Genomic DNA, 13,521 nt, shown 5'->3' with positions numbered 1-13,521 from the left:
TAGATACAGACAAAAAAGGTTCTACTGTTCCCACATTTGCCAGCTTTTGACATTCTTTTAAAAAGTGGTTATGGTTGGTATGGCTTTGAGTTGCTGTGGTACTTTGTTCCACTCAACAACACCGGTATATAAAAATGTGTTCTTACCAGATATAGAAAGAGTCTATTTAAAACAGTGAATAGTAGAGTTTTTGCCTCTGATATTATGCTGGAGGACATCACTAACAAATGAAAAATAGTTGGATACGTACCTGGGGGCTGAGTCTGTGATAATGCTGTGGACTAGACCAAATTTAATTAATAGTACAATTTTTTTCCCACAGATAGCCAGGCTAGCTGCTTAAAATGCTTGACATCCAGATGAGTATGAGCGGGGAGTACAATTCTTGCAAGCTCGTTTGGCTGGCTGATAGCTTATTCTTTAGATGTTTGGGGCTGTTGGTGAATCAGGCATAATCAAAGTGACACTGGACTAGCGCACTTGACAGAGTCTTTAGGGTGTCTATAGCTAGGTTTCCATCCAATTGGCAACAGATTTTCATGCTATTATTCTATAATCTGCATAAAAACAATATGTACATTTTCCTATCAGAGTTGTTGCCATCAAATTGACTTGTTGCGGATACAAGTCTGTGCATTTAAATAGGTAGTGCACATAAAAATTACTTTTTGGTTAAATGACCATGTACCGAATAATTACCATGTAGCATCGCATTTTAAACTCTAGGCCTACTGATGGATGTGTCACAAAAAAATGTTTTGCGTAGGTATAGCGAATGTGCCCATTCTGGTATTCACAGGTGGCTCTATCCAATAGCTCGCAGATATAGCCTACTGCATGAGATTATTTTTGATTTGTCAAATGGCAGCCAAGCATCGATCATCATGTCACCAGAATAAGACCCTCGATATTTATTGGAAAGGAGCATCAAGCTCATCACCCTGTGAAGTTCATTAGAATTGATTTCATTTGTAGCCTAATAAACTGCATGCTTTCCTGAGTCCAAGCGGGAGGACCAAACAACACATCACATGACTCCCAAGTTTACGTCAATATGATAGTTCTATACCAATATAAAAGCATTTTTAACGCCATTTCTCGAATAACGAATTTTACTGATACAAAAAGATCCCACCTTGTCTAACGTATTTTGTTTTGTCAACATTTCGAAAGTTTTCCAATAAATGTGCTGTTACCATCAATTTGTTTTATCCATCATGTACTTTACTCGCATAAAAAGGTTGGCTGGATACCTGGATAATGTCAAACCATTTTGAGGATGCTGGAATTATAATTTGGTCGAACGTGAGTATGCCTGCAGAATACTTTTGATGTCGCCTAATCAGATTAAAACATTGTGACTCTTGTGTTTATGCCACATATAACAGGTAATACATTTTAAAAGTTAATTGAGAAATATTTAGGTTGTATTGAAGGGTTAGATTCTAGGTGCGTGAGGAATAGCCGCTCTGATTGGAAAGGAATACGTGGGACGATTTGGGAGAATGATGATCTGCAACAGACTCACTATCAGAAATAAAAAAATACAGCCAGACTGGCCTGCTACTGGTCTTTTTTAGACAGAGTAGACGCACAACAGATCCACATGGAGTGAAACATTCAAATCACAGGGCTTTTGCGTCTTTATTCTAATGGCATTTTCACTGCAGCCTATTGTAGGACGTTGTAATCACTTTGAAACAATAAAGCAATTGTTGATTGCATTGTGGTGTTGTAGGCTAGTCTATGTAGGATAATTGTATTGTCCCTAAACAAGATCAATAAGGGTGTCAGGCCCTGATCTGTTTCACCTGTCATTGTGATTGTCTCCACCCACCTCCAGGTGTCACCCGTTTTCCCCATTAGTCCCTGGGTATTTATTCCGGTGTTCCGTTTATCTGTGGCCAATTCGTCTTGTCAAGTCAACCAGCGTGGTTTTCCAGTGCTCCTGCTGTTTCCTTATCGCTCTTTTGCGCATCCTCCCGGTTTTGACCCTTTCCTGCCTTGACTCTGAACCCGCCTGCCTGACCATACTGCCTGCCCTTGTACCTCCTGGACCCTGACCTTGTTTATGATCTTTTGCCTGTCCACGACCATTCTCTTGCCTGCCCCTTGGATAATAAATAGCAGACTCGAACCATCTGCCACCAGTGGCGTCGCCATGTGCCTTTTATAAAGGGAGCTTTTTGAGCTGCCTGTCTTTACTGTTCTTTCATGCTGCAATGATGCCTCTCCGCTGCCTATCAGCTATTCCTATTTGTTCTTGTTGATTGATATTATAAATCGATGCAGCTTTGAATGCTTTAATGTGTGGTATGACAGGTATTGCAGATCTGGACAAACGATCCACCTACCACTGTCACTATGAATGGTGGATATAGGGCAGCAAAAAGAACTACAGGCCCGCAGCATAATCTCAAAACTTGTAGTTGAGCAACCACTGTAGACTGGTAGACTATATTGACCTGTGGTATACTAAAAGTTAGCACGTGGAAAAGCGTAGTGCATACAAGAAGTACCAAAACACCCTAATATATAGGGAGGGTGCATGCAAGCAGATGAGGACATTTGGCTAGGATGGAAGAAATTACATAGTAAAACCTGCAGAAGAGCGAAAGGGGAAAAAAATGGACTACCCTCCCCTGTGTCCAATTACCCCCCCCCCCCCAGTACATGTCCTACTACAGTTGTCTGTGACCTCAGTGCTTTTCTCTCCCAATTCCTAAAAAGTATCTATGTCCCACTGTTGTCCTCATATTTCTGATTAGGTTATAGACCTAAGCCGATCACATATTTGTCACGGTGTAACAAATAGTTAGCCTCGTAGCAGTCGTAAGGACAGGACTTCAGCAGAAAGGAAAGACGGGTGTTAGTGCTGTGTCGATGTAAATAGTTGTCTTGGTGATCCCGACGGTGCCATTATAATGCTAAATATCAAGCTAATACATTAGTAGTAGATTAACAGTATGCACATTGGGCAATAGCCAAAATAAATACCATCTGAATCAGGCTTAACCTGTCCTATCTGAACGACACAGGTAGGGCAAGACTGTACAGCCTCCCCTTTAGAAACCAAATCAAATTCGAATGACAGTTATTAAAAAGTTTAGCGTTAGTATTACATGAGTGAAACCTGCATTTCATACAGCTGATACATGTTATGATTCTGAGTCATTGTAGTGTAGGTGTACGTGTCTGTGTGTATGTGTAGTGTACTGAGTGAAAGTTATCCTTCAACTCAGAGTAAATATGCATGTGCTTTGAACTTTGGGTTCAATCAATGGAAGCCTATTTCAGACGATCTCATTGGATCAGACTTTCAGGGTTTTTGAACGGACCGTCTACATTTTTTCACCGTCCACTGCCGAAAGAACGGACACAGTCTCTCTCAACCCCCCAGAAGATGAACCCAACCTTGGCTTTGCTGCTGCTCTGCCAGCTTGCCTTCTATACGTCAGTGACATGCAAGAAAGGTACAGTGCAAATTATTTAATTAAGGCAGTATTTTTAAATTACAGAATATACATTAGTGTTGGTTCACAAGACTCAGTGACCTATGCTTTAGCCATATTTCATATGTGTTTTTATATAATATACACCGTAACATTGTTTGTCTATCAATATTCCCATTTATCCTCAGTATGTGGCCGTCCGCCTGTGACCGACGGTATGGATACACTGGGCCTAAAGCGGGTGTATGAGATTGGAGAAGAGGTGACCCTGGCGTGTGAGCGTGGATACACACCTGGGAACGGCAAGACTGCCAGGATCACCTGCTCTGCCTCGGGAGAGTGGACCAAACTGGACCTTGTGTGTTCTCGTAAGCTCCACCCCATTCGCAAAGCATAAATCCACCTATGTTCACAAAAATTCAGGTAAATTGTTGGGTTTTCCAGAAATCCTGGTTGGAGGATTCCAGATTTCCAGCTTATTAGTCCCTGACTCAAGGAATCTTCCAACTGGGAATTTTGGGAATGTTTCTGGGAATTTTGGAACCCTAAAGTCACCTATACAGTACCATGGGCAGTCCATACTCTAGCAAGGGGCTAGGGATATAGTAGGATCCCCCCAAAAATGTACCACATGAAATGCATAAATTATATCCACATGAATCTTATCCATTTTTGACACAGCAAAGATGTGTCCTCTCCCCAAGCCTATGCAAAAGCCAGGGATGATTGACGTGCCATTCAAGAGTGTACTCAACTACACATGTGATGACGGGTGAGGGGAAACACAGTGCGGTTTAGTTCTGACTACATTTTGCTGACTCTCTGCATCTCAGACCAATAAGAATTTGTGTTCTTCAGGTACGTCATGATAGGAGCCAATGAGAGCGTGTGTTTACACGATGGTACCCTCAGTGCACCACCACCAATGTGTAAAGGTATACTATACCTCCAGAATGTAACCTTGCTTTTCTCCAATGTTTGTCTAAATATGTAAATATGGTCTTGATTATATAAAATATTTCCTCCCTGCAGCTGTGAGTTGTGCTCTGCCTCAAGCACCTAAGCATGGTAAAATTGTCTATGACAATAAGAAGTTCACTGGCAATGAAATCCAGTACGGACAGAGCTGGACGTATGAGTGTTTGCCGCCAAGAGCTCCCATTGGCAACGAGAGAGGATCGTGCCTGGCCAGTGGAAACGTGACTGAGCCACCGGTATGCAAGGGTAGGTGCAGACAGTGGCAGCACCAGCCAAATGGTTTGTCTGTTCCATCATGAACAAATCTCATTGGTTGAGAAGTTTTTGAGTGATATCTGGTGGAACCACTGATAAATTATCAATGATCTTATGGAGGCCCATTATTACATAGGTCTAGCCTTTTTGGGGCCCTACGTGAGATTTGGTTGCCCCTCCCAAATGTTTTATAGTTAATTCCCTGCAATTTTTTCCATGGGGTGGAGATCATTTTTTAAAGCTAATTTCCTGCAATTCTACACATTTGTCCATTACTTATGCCATGTTGATGATATCTGAGTGACTGTGACTAACAAAATCAATAGGGGCCCTTTGGAGGTCAGGGCCCCTGGGCACATGCCTGGTCGGTATTCGGACAGATAGCTGGCTAGACTAATTTACCAATCTTTGTTAGCTGACATGGTTAATTGAGTGATGCACAACCAAATTTCAAACGTGCACCTTGTGTATTCTATTATCCTAACTCTCAACAGTAAGTTGAGACCCCGAATGAATTCCAAAAAATAAATACTAATAAAATGGGGGGGCCACTAGCGGCATGGGAACCGCTTATGCCTGGAGCCGGCCCTGACGAAGATTCTGGTTAAAATGGTTATTGTTAACTGTTCATCCACTCCAAGCGATGATAATTGATCAATTTGCATAATCCTGTCTTCCTCTGTTTATGCCTTAACTTATTTCTGTAATTTAGATTAATCCTGACAATATTGCGTTGCTAATACACTTTCACTAGCCCATGACTTTTCTGACCTGTTGCAGAGGTGAGTTGCTCTATCCCACCAACGATAGACCATGGAATCATCACCTTTGCTGTGATGAGGGAGGCCGGTTACAAGGAGAAGGTCAAGTACCAGTGCCAGGAACACTACGTTCTGGACGGCTCTGAGGAAATACAGTGTCAGAATACAGGCAACTGGTCCACTTTGCCCGTTTGTAGAGGTGAGTCAGTGTAGGGTGAAGTTGCCCTTAGACGCTGATCTTCAGTCAGTTTTGCATTTCCCCCACTAATGGTTAAGGTTATGATTGGGGGAGGGGAAGCTGACCCTAGAGCTGTACATAGAGGAGGCTGGTGGGAGGAGCTATATGAGGACGAGCTCATTGTAATGGTTGGAATGGAACGGTATCAAACATATGGAAACCACGTTTGACTCTGTTCTGTCTATTCCATTCCAGCCATTATAATGAGCATGTCCTCCTATAGCACCTCCCGCCAGCCTCCTCTGCTGTACATTGGGGAAAGTTCACACCTTAGCCAATGAGTCATAGAACAGGTTGCACTGTTGCTCTTGTGGGAATGTCACTTGTGTGCGTCTGTATATCGAACCAGCTTGTTGACTTACGTGTGATTAGATGTGTATCAGCAACCATTTATTTCATCTTTGGTGACTGCAAGGATTACGTAATGAGAGCGTACTGCCGTTTGTGCCTTTTGAGCAAAGCACTGCATTCCCAAACCATCTCCGGGATTGCTGCTGTGTGGCTGACCATGTGTTGCTCTCAACCTATTGTGTATGTGGTGTGTCTGGCTGGGTACTGATACAGAACGAAAATGAAGAATTTCCATGATCTTTTCCATTTCATTCTATTCAATTCTAAACGGAGAGTCATGCTGCTTTGCTTGTCTTCGCTTTACTGCAGCCCCCTGTAAAGTTAACATCAACAGAGGTCGCATCTTCTACAACGCCAAGAAGATCTGGATTGGGGATCTGAAACCTAATAGAGTCCTTCACGGGGAGCCTGTTGTGTTCTACTGTCTGAACAAGGAGCTGAAGTGTGGGATTCCAGTAGCAAGTCAGTGCATCGACGGCACACTCAGTACCCCAGAATGCTTTAAAGGTGAGGCCCTTCGTACCAAAATAACATGGTCACGTTCATTATGGCATGCAAGTTTTAAAACATTTTACTACGTAAATCGAAAATGAGTGTTTCTTATTGGACACGTGTGGGTAGTCTCTCCATGTTTCAGTCCATTTTATTCCTTTTGATGACAAATGAACACAACCCAGAGTAAAATGTGTTGTGGTCGCTGCCATCACATTTTCAAAGCTTCCCAAAGATGTTTAGTTGAGTCCTTAATATTCTCACAACTAAAATGGCAAATGTGTTTGTGTGTCTGTCTTTCTCTTAGAACCAGGCAAGATGGAGTACACCCTCAAGCCCAAATCACTTCCATCTGAGATTGCGATGTGTCAAGCCGACCTAACAAAATAAACACCATACAAAGAGGATAAATGGGGCAAATAAATTACAAATAAATATGACTTTAAAAAAAATCTGTTTTAGCAGTCTATTTGACTTTGTGTCCAAATAATCCAGCCTTGCTTTTGCTAGTAACCTGTTGATTATATCCATAACTTGAATGAGCCTGAATTTGATTGCCTGTAAAGTACATGTTACCTGAAAATGACACTAGATGTCAGTATAGGATTACAGTATTTGTAATCTCTGCTCATACACAAAGGGCTCTGCAGTTTTGAGAGAAAAATAAGTTACTTTTTAACCAAGAGTAAACATTTGTTTGTTTTGCCTTGAACTCGATATCTGACTGAACTCTTGCAATTTGGCAACAACAACAAACTCAAACTGTATGAGATTACAAATGCATTCCATTCTGTTAACAGATAAAATCACACATAAAGATTCATAGTAGTAGGTCTGCGTATGTAAATCGGCATCATCTAGCCACATCAATGTTATAGTGCTAGAATAGTTCCAGTCAACTTTATTATACCACATAAATGGATTTTGCATCCATGATTTGGTGAAGAGTTACAGAGAACTGGTGATGTGTACTAGGAATGGGGGGGGGGGCAACAGTAAGGTTCAAAGGTCTGGTGTTTTACGGTAAATTACGTAAATAGTAAAAGACCTCATTCTGCGTTGTCATCGACCCTTATCCAATTACCTTACACAAAAACCTGGGAGCTCCAACGACATTCCGATTTTTACCCTTGAAACCAGAGAGGAGAGACGCTCTCTCCACACCACAGACGATGGCACCAAGTCTGTCTTTGCTGCTGATCTGTCTGCTTGCCTTGTATACACCAGTGACATCCAAGAACGGTACAGTATCTATTATTACGGTATATACAGTGAACAAAATGTAACCATTTAAACTGAGTTACAGTTCATATAAGGAAATCAGTCAATTGAAATAAATTCATTAGGTCCTAATCTATACATTTCACATGACTGGGAATACAGATATGCTGGTCACAGACACCTTTAAAAAAGTACTATGGGCGTGGATCAGAAAACCTGTCAGTATCTTGTGTGACCACCATTTGCCTCATGCAGTGCGACACCATCTCCTTCGAATAGAGTTGATCAGGCTGTTGATTGTGGCCTGTGGAATGTTGTCCCATGCCTCTTCAATGGCTTTGTGAAGTTGCTGGATATTGCTGGCTGGAACTGGAACATGTACATGTCGATGCAGAGCATTCCAAACAGACTTAATGGGTGACTTGTCTGGTGAGTATGCAGGCCATGAAAGAACTGGGGCATTTTTAGCTTCCAGGAATTTTGTACAGATCTTTGCAACGTGGGGCCGTGCCTTATCATGCTGAAACATGAGGTGATGACGGCAGATGAACGGCACGACAATGGGCCTCAGGATCTCGCCACGGTATCTCTTTGTATTCAAATTGTCATCGATAAAATGCAACTGTGTTCATTGTGCCTGCCCATTCCATAACCCCACCACCACCATGGGGCACTCAGTTGACAACGTTGACATCAGCGAACCGCTCGCCCGCACAACGCCATACACGCCCGATACAGTTGAAACCAGGATTCATCCTTGAAGTGCACACTTCTCCAGCATGCCAGTGGCCATCGAAGGTGAGCATTTGCGCACTGAAGTCAGTTACGATGCTGAACTGCAGTCAGGTCAAGACCCTGGTGAGGACGACGAGCACGCAGATGAGCTTCCCTGTGACGGTTTCTGACGGTTTGTGCAGAAATTCTTTGGTTGTGCAAACCCACAATTTAATCAGCTGTCTGGGTGGCTGGTCTCAGACGATCCCGCAGGTGAATAAGCTGGTTGTGGAGGTCCTGGGCTGACATGGTTACATGTGGTCTGCTGTTGTGAGGCCAATTGGATGTACTGCCAAATTCTCTAAAAAGACATTGGAAGCAGCTTATGGTAGAGAAATGAACATTCAATTGCACACTCCCTCAACTTGAGACATATGTGACATTGTGTTGTGTGACAAGACTGCAGATTTTAGAGTGGCCTTTTATTGTCCCCAGCACAAGGTGCACCTGTGTAATGATCATGCTGTTTAATCAGCTTCTTGATATGCCACACCTGTCAGGTCGATGGATTATCTTGGCAAAGGGGAAATGCTCACTAACGGGGATGTGAACAAATTAGTGCAATACATTTCAGAGAAATACCATTTTTGTGCGTATGAAAGACTTCTGGGATCTTTTATTTCAGATCATGAAACATGGGACCAACACTTTACATGTTGCGTTTATATTTTTGTTCATTATAATGCCCCAGTGTTTTGGCCTATTGATTTAGAAGCCTTTTGAGTTTCTGTGCTGTATGCTGTTCAATATTCCTACGTACCCTCAGTGAACATGTTGTCAGAGTGTGTTTAGACAAATGAGCTTGTGTTATGTTGACGAATACTTTCAGTTACTGTAAGCTGAAAGGAAAAATACACTTTATTTGAATAGTCCACCTACCTTTATGCTCAACAAACTATCACTAGACAATCCGTAAAATGTCACCTGCATGTCTGGGGAGCTGCACGGGCACTTCTTTGGTTAATCTATATGTCCATGTTTTTTTCTGTGTCTGTGTGTGTTTGTTTGTTTTTGTGTGTGTGTGTTTTATTGACTCGTCCCGTTGCTTGTCTGACCCCTCAGAATGTGGCCGCCCGCCCCTGGGTGACGATAAGGAACTGGAGGGGTTCCAGAGGGTGTACTCCCCCGGAGACGAGGTGGTGTTGTCGTGTAAACGAGGATACACACCCTCCTCAGGCTCTCGCTCAATCATCTGCACTGCTAGCGGAGACTGGACCAAGTCTAGACTCACGTGCTCAGGTAGGACGCTTTTATAAAGTTTAACCCAAAACAGTATTACTATTCATGTATCATAATTTGATACTCAAAAGACATACCATGTATTATTAGTTGATACTCACTATATTGCAAGTATTATCAATTGATACTCAGTATATTACAAGTATTATCAGTTGATACTCATATTGATGGAACTGTTGAGCAATGCTGACTGACTCTTTTTTTTAAACTTCTGATGCAGCAAAGAGTTGCTCTTTCCCAGAAGCGCTAGACCATGGAGACATGGAGTTTGTGGACATTGTCTACCAGAGTATCATCAACTACACCTGCCATGAGGGGTATGGGGAATAGCATTTACAAATTCTATTCTAGTGTTTCATTGATGACTGGTCACCTCTCCGTGCTGTCAAAGTCTATAACATTTGTTATTGTATCAAACACATGTAAAGTAAGTAAAAGTAGAAATAACTGTATACCCATACACCTAATATAGTGTCCACTTAGTTTTTTTAGTACATCATTTGACAGATTACGGTAATGTGGTCTACAGGTATATCCTGCAAGGAGCCAGTACCATTGAGTGCTTGTACGACGGACAATGGAGTGATCCACCACCAAAGTGTACACGTAAGTTTCTGCCTTATACTGAAATACATAACTACTCTAGCACTTAACAGTAATGATTCAACATGATCTCACATTGATAATGCATACAAACTCACATTGATACTTACAAATCTATAAGCACAATGTAAATGTGGCCTCATTTCTGTCATTGTAAAGAACATTCTACAATGTGTAAAACGGAGATTTGAATAATGGCTTTACTGTAGACTATGTTATTCATATGTTACATCATATGTCTCTGATAAAAAATATAGAGAATCTCACGTATTTCAATATAATGTGCTTGATTAATGAGCATGTGAATGAAATCTCTCCCCTCTTTTAGCGGTGATATGTGGTCTTCCTCCAATACCTAAATATGGGAAAATTGTCTACGACAGAACGTTGACAGGCAACAGGATTGTGTTTGGTTTTGGGGGGACCTATGAGTGTTTCCCTCCACTTGTCCTCATAGGAAATGAGAGGGGATCGTGCAGCGCTAACGGAAACTGGACTGAGCCACCAGAATGTAAATGTAGGTACAGCGTTTTCAGTCAAAGGCTCTGATCTGTTGTATTGCTAGGGTGGCAGGTAGCCTAGAGAGAGGCCACTAAGGCCTACAAAGAGGCCAGTTGCCCATCCCTGGGTTAGAGCGTTGGGCCAGTAACCAAATGGTCGCTGGTTTGAATACCCAAGCCAACAAGGTGAACAATCTGTCGATGTGCCCTTGAGCAAGGCACTTAACCCTAATTTGCTCCAGGGGCGCTGTATGTGACAATAAAACATCTTTATTTTTATTGCTGAACACTTCATGTCACCTTAGAAATGTCTTACTTTAGTTTGTGAACTTTTGTAAGCCGAGGGGATGGTTATTGGCTCGTGTAACCAATTTGTTAGTTTAAGTTTTGGCCAGATATGTTTGTGATACTTCTGAGGAAATGAAATGAAATACAAATTGCACCTTTTTAAGTGGTAATAAATGACAAGTGATTTGCTTTGTGGATGAAGTTAAAGTGGTATTCTGAACACACACTAACCCTGATTGACCTCTTATTTGTTTCCAGTGGTGACCTGTTCAGCTCCAACAGGCATCAAAAACGGCTACATGACCATTAATGATAAGAGGGAGCATGGCTTCAAGGAGACTGTCAAATATGGATGTAATGTAGACTATGTCCTGGATGGGCCTGTGGAGATCGAATGTCTCAAAACAGGAGATTGGTCAATGAAGCCAGTTTGCAGGGGTAGGACCACTGAATTTGTGACAATTTTGTATTTTGTTTAACCAAACTTATTTAGTTACCTATCAAATCGGTGTTTTTGAATAGCTGAATGTTGCTGTTTTTGAAATTCTAAATAATAATATCCACCTGGCTCCCTGAGCCAATATTATAATTATTGATCATAGTTTCACTCTTTGTTCCACAGCTTCCTGCAAAATAGGTATTAAAAGAGGACGCATCCTTTACAATGGAAAGAAATTTTGGATAGGGGATTTCGAGCCCAATAAAATCTTGCATGCAGACGTCGTCTTTGTTTACTGTATGAACAAAGAGAAGAAGTGTGGCTATGCAGTGTCAACCCAGTGCATCGATGGAAAACTCAATATCCCAGAATGCTTTGAAGGTGAGACTAGAGCGCAAGCGTTTTTTTCTTATTGGCTATTTTCTATATAAAAAAAACGAAACATTACCATCAAGTCTTAATGATGTCTGTGTGTGTTTTCCTTTCTAGAACCAAGTGGTTTTACATATAAATTCAACTATGATTCCCTGCCATCTGAGATAACCCAGTGCTGAAACGCTGTGCATGACAAAGCAAATTGAGACCAAGAACATTGATTGCCTGTGAAATAAATGTCAGTAAAACCATGTGTATTTCTATGTAATGCTATCCATTTGTTCTTCGGAATAATTTTTCTGTAGAGAACAAATTTTACAATGAATAAAATACACTGTTTGCTTGTATCTTTGTAGATGACTTGACCCAACATCTTACCCAATGCTTGCAAAATAACAGTATAAACTCAATTTCCAAATGATGTCACATGATGTCAGTGTTGTACAGCTGTGAGATACTCTGTCAGGTCAAGTGGTCAGGAAAAACTCAAACATACACACACACACACACACTCAAAACTCAAACTCATTGCTACATCACACACACACTAAATACACAACAAACTCATTGCTACATCACACACACACTAAATACACACCAAACTCATTGCTACATCCCACACACACACTAAATACACACCAAACTCATTGCTACATCACACATGACTCTCCTTCCCCACTGGGGCAGCGAGGCAGGACATGAAAGAACTGCAGAGGCCGACTGTAGGTGGAGTCACAAGGGTTTCCAATGGTTACTGAATGGAGGGAGACAGAGGGGGTGGGGGGTTGGTGTTGTAAGAGTACTTCAGACAGACAATTTGTTTCTGTTTACGTATCCCACCATAGCAAGAGAAAATAGATAGAAAATGCCTCAGGGCGAGCCAGGACCGCACTTGAACAGTTTTCAGAACACTTCCAAACACGACAGCATGTTCACCAACCAACTATAGCCCGACACTAACTATTTCACACAAATGTATTCAACTTATTTCACATAATATTCATCTGGACCACACGTCGGCAAAGTTGCGGAGAAGTTCTTTAGATATTGACTTTAAATGAGGCCTGGTACGAGCGCTCCTCCATGACATGAATGCAATGCACTGACGTCCGTTAATAAACCCTTTTCTCCGTCTTTCTGCGGATCAAACAAGTCTCCCTGTTTCATGTTGTTTCCTCTTGATGCATTATTTATTGTTGTGAAGAGATGCACTTTATTAGTTGCTATCCGATTTCACATGCAGGCTGTTTGGAGCCTCTTTGAAATCTGTTTTCTGACTCCAAACGGTTATTGTCTTTCTCTCTGTCCCGTCTTTCGCATTCTCTCTCTGTCTGTCTCTCTCTCTCTAGCTCTCTTCTCACTTGTTTGCTCTCTCGCTTTCTATCCCCCTTTTCTCTCTCGTCCAAAGTGAGATGAGTTGTGTCCTAAGGAGAGTAGATGTTGTTTCATGGTTGTTTCGTGGTTGAAGACATGAACACGCAGTATCCAGAATGCTTTCTATCGTTAGTATCATTAGCGGTAATGCGAGGCGGTAATGCCAGGAAAAATTCCGATC

The 13,521-nt window shown here is 41.8% G+C and overlaps 2 protein-coding genes across 3 annotated transcripts; both read left to right on the top strand.

Moving 5' to 3' along the window:
* Positions 1-3,312: 3,312 nt before the first annotated feature.
* LOC115178786 (beta-2-glycoprotein 1) lies at positions 3,313-6,979 on the top strand. The gene is made up of 8 exons (XM_029740100.1): positions 3,313-3,473; positions 3,641-3,820; positions 4,134-4,224; positions 4,311-4,387; positions 4,485-4,676; positions 5,466-5,645; positions 6,345-6,542; positions 6,835-6,979. Exons 1-8 carry the CDS (start codon positions 3,404-3,406, stop codon positions 6,915-6,917), a joined length of 1,071 nt encoding a protein of 356 aa, XP_029595960.1. The 5' UTR covers positions 3,313-3,403; the 3' UTR covers positions 6,918-6,979.
* A 627-nt stretch (positions 6,980-7,606) lies between these two features.
* On the top strand, positions 7,607-12,313 carry LOC115178787 (beta-2-glycoprotein 1). 2 transcript variants are annotated; one of them, XM_029740101.1, is made up of 8 exons: positions 7,607-7,769; positions 9,585-9,761; positions 9,982-10,078; positions 10,291-10,367; positions 10,693-10,881; positions 11,411-11,590; positions 11,775-11,972; positions 12,081-12,313. In XM_029740101.1, exons 1-8 carry the CDS (start codon positions 7,700-7,702, stop codon positions 12,143-12,145), a joined length of 1,053 nt encoding a protein of 350 aa, XP_029595961.1. In that variant the 5' UTR covers positions 7,607-7,699; the 3' UTR covers positions 12,146-12,313. The 2 variants fall into 2 exon arrangements, with proteins under 2 accessions (XP_029595961.1, XP_029595962.1); XM_029740102.1 differs by lacking the exon at positions 7,607-7,769 and adding an exon at positions 8,147-8,177.
* Positions 12,314-13,521: the final 1,208 nt, after the last annotated feature.

This window comes from Salmo trutta, chromosome 38 (genome assembly GCF_901001165.1).
Source record: "Salmo trutta chromosome 38, fSalTru1.1, whole genome shotgun sequence".
Lineage (NCBI taxonomy): Eukaryota > Metazoa > Chordata > Actinopteri > Salmoniformes > Salmonidae > Salmo > Salmo trutta.
The sequence above is the reverse complement of the archived record's forward strand: the minus strand, read 5'-3'. Positions and strand labels throughout refer to the sequence as shown.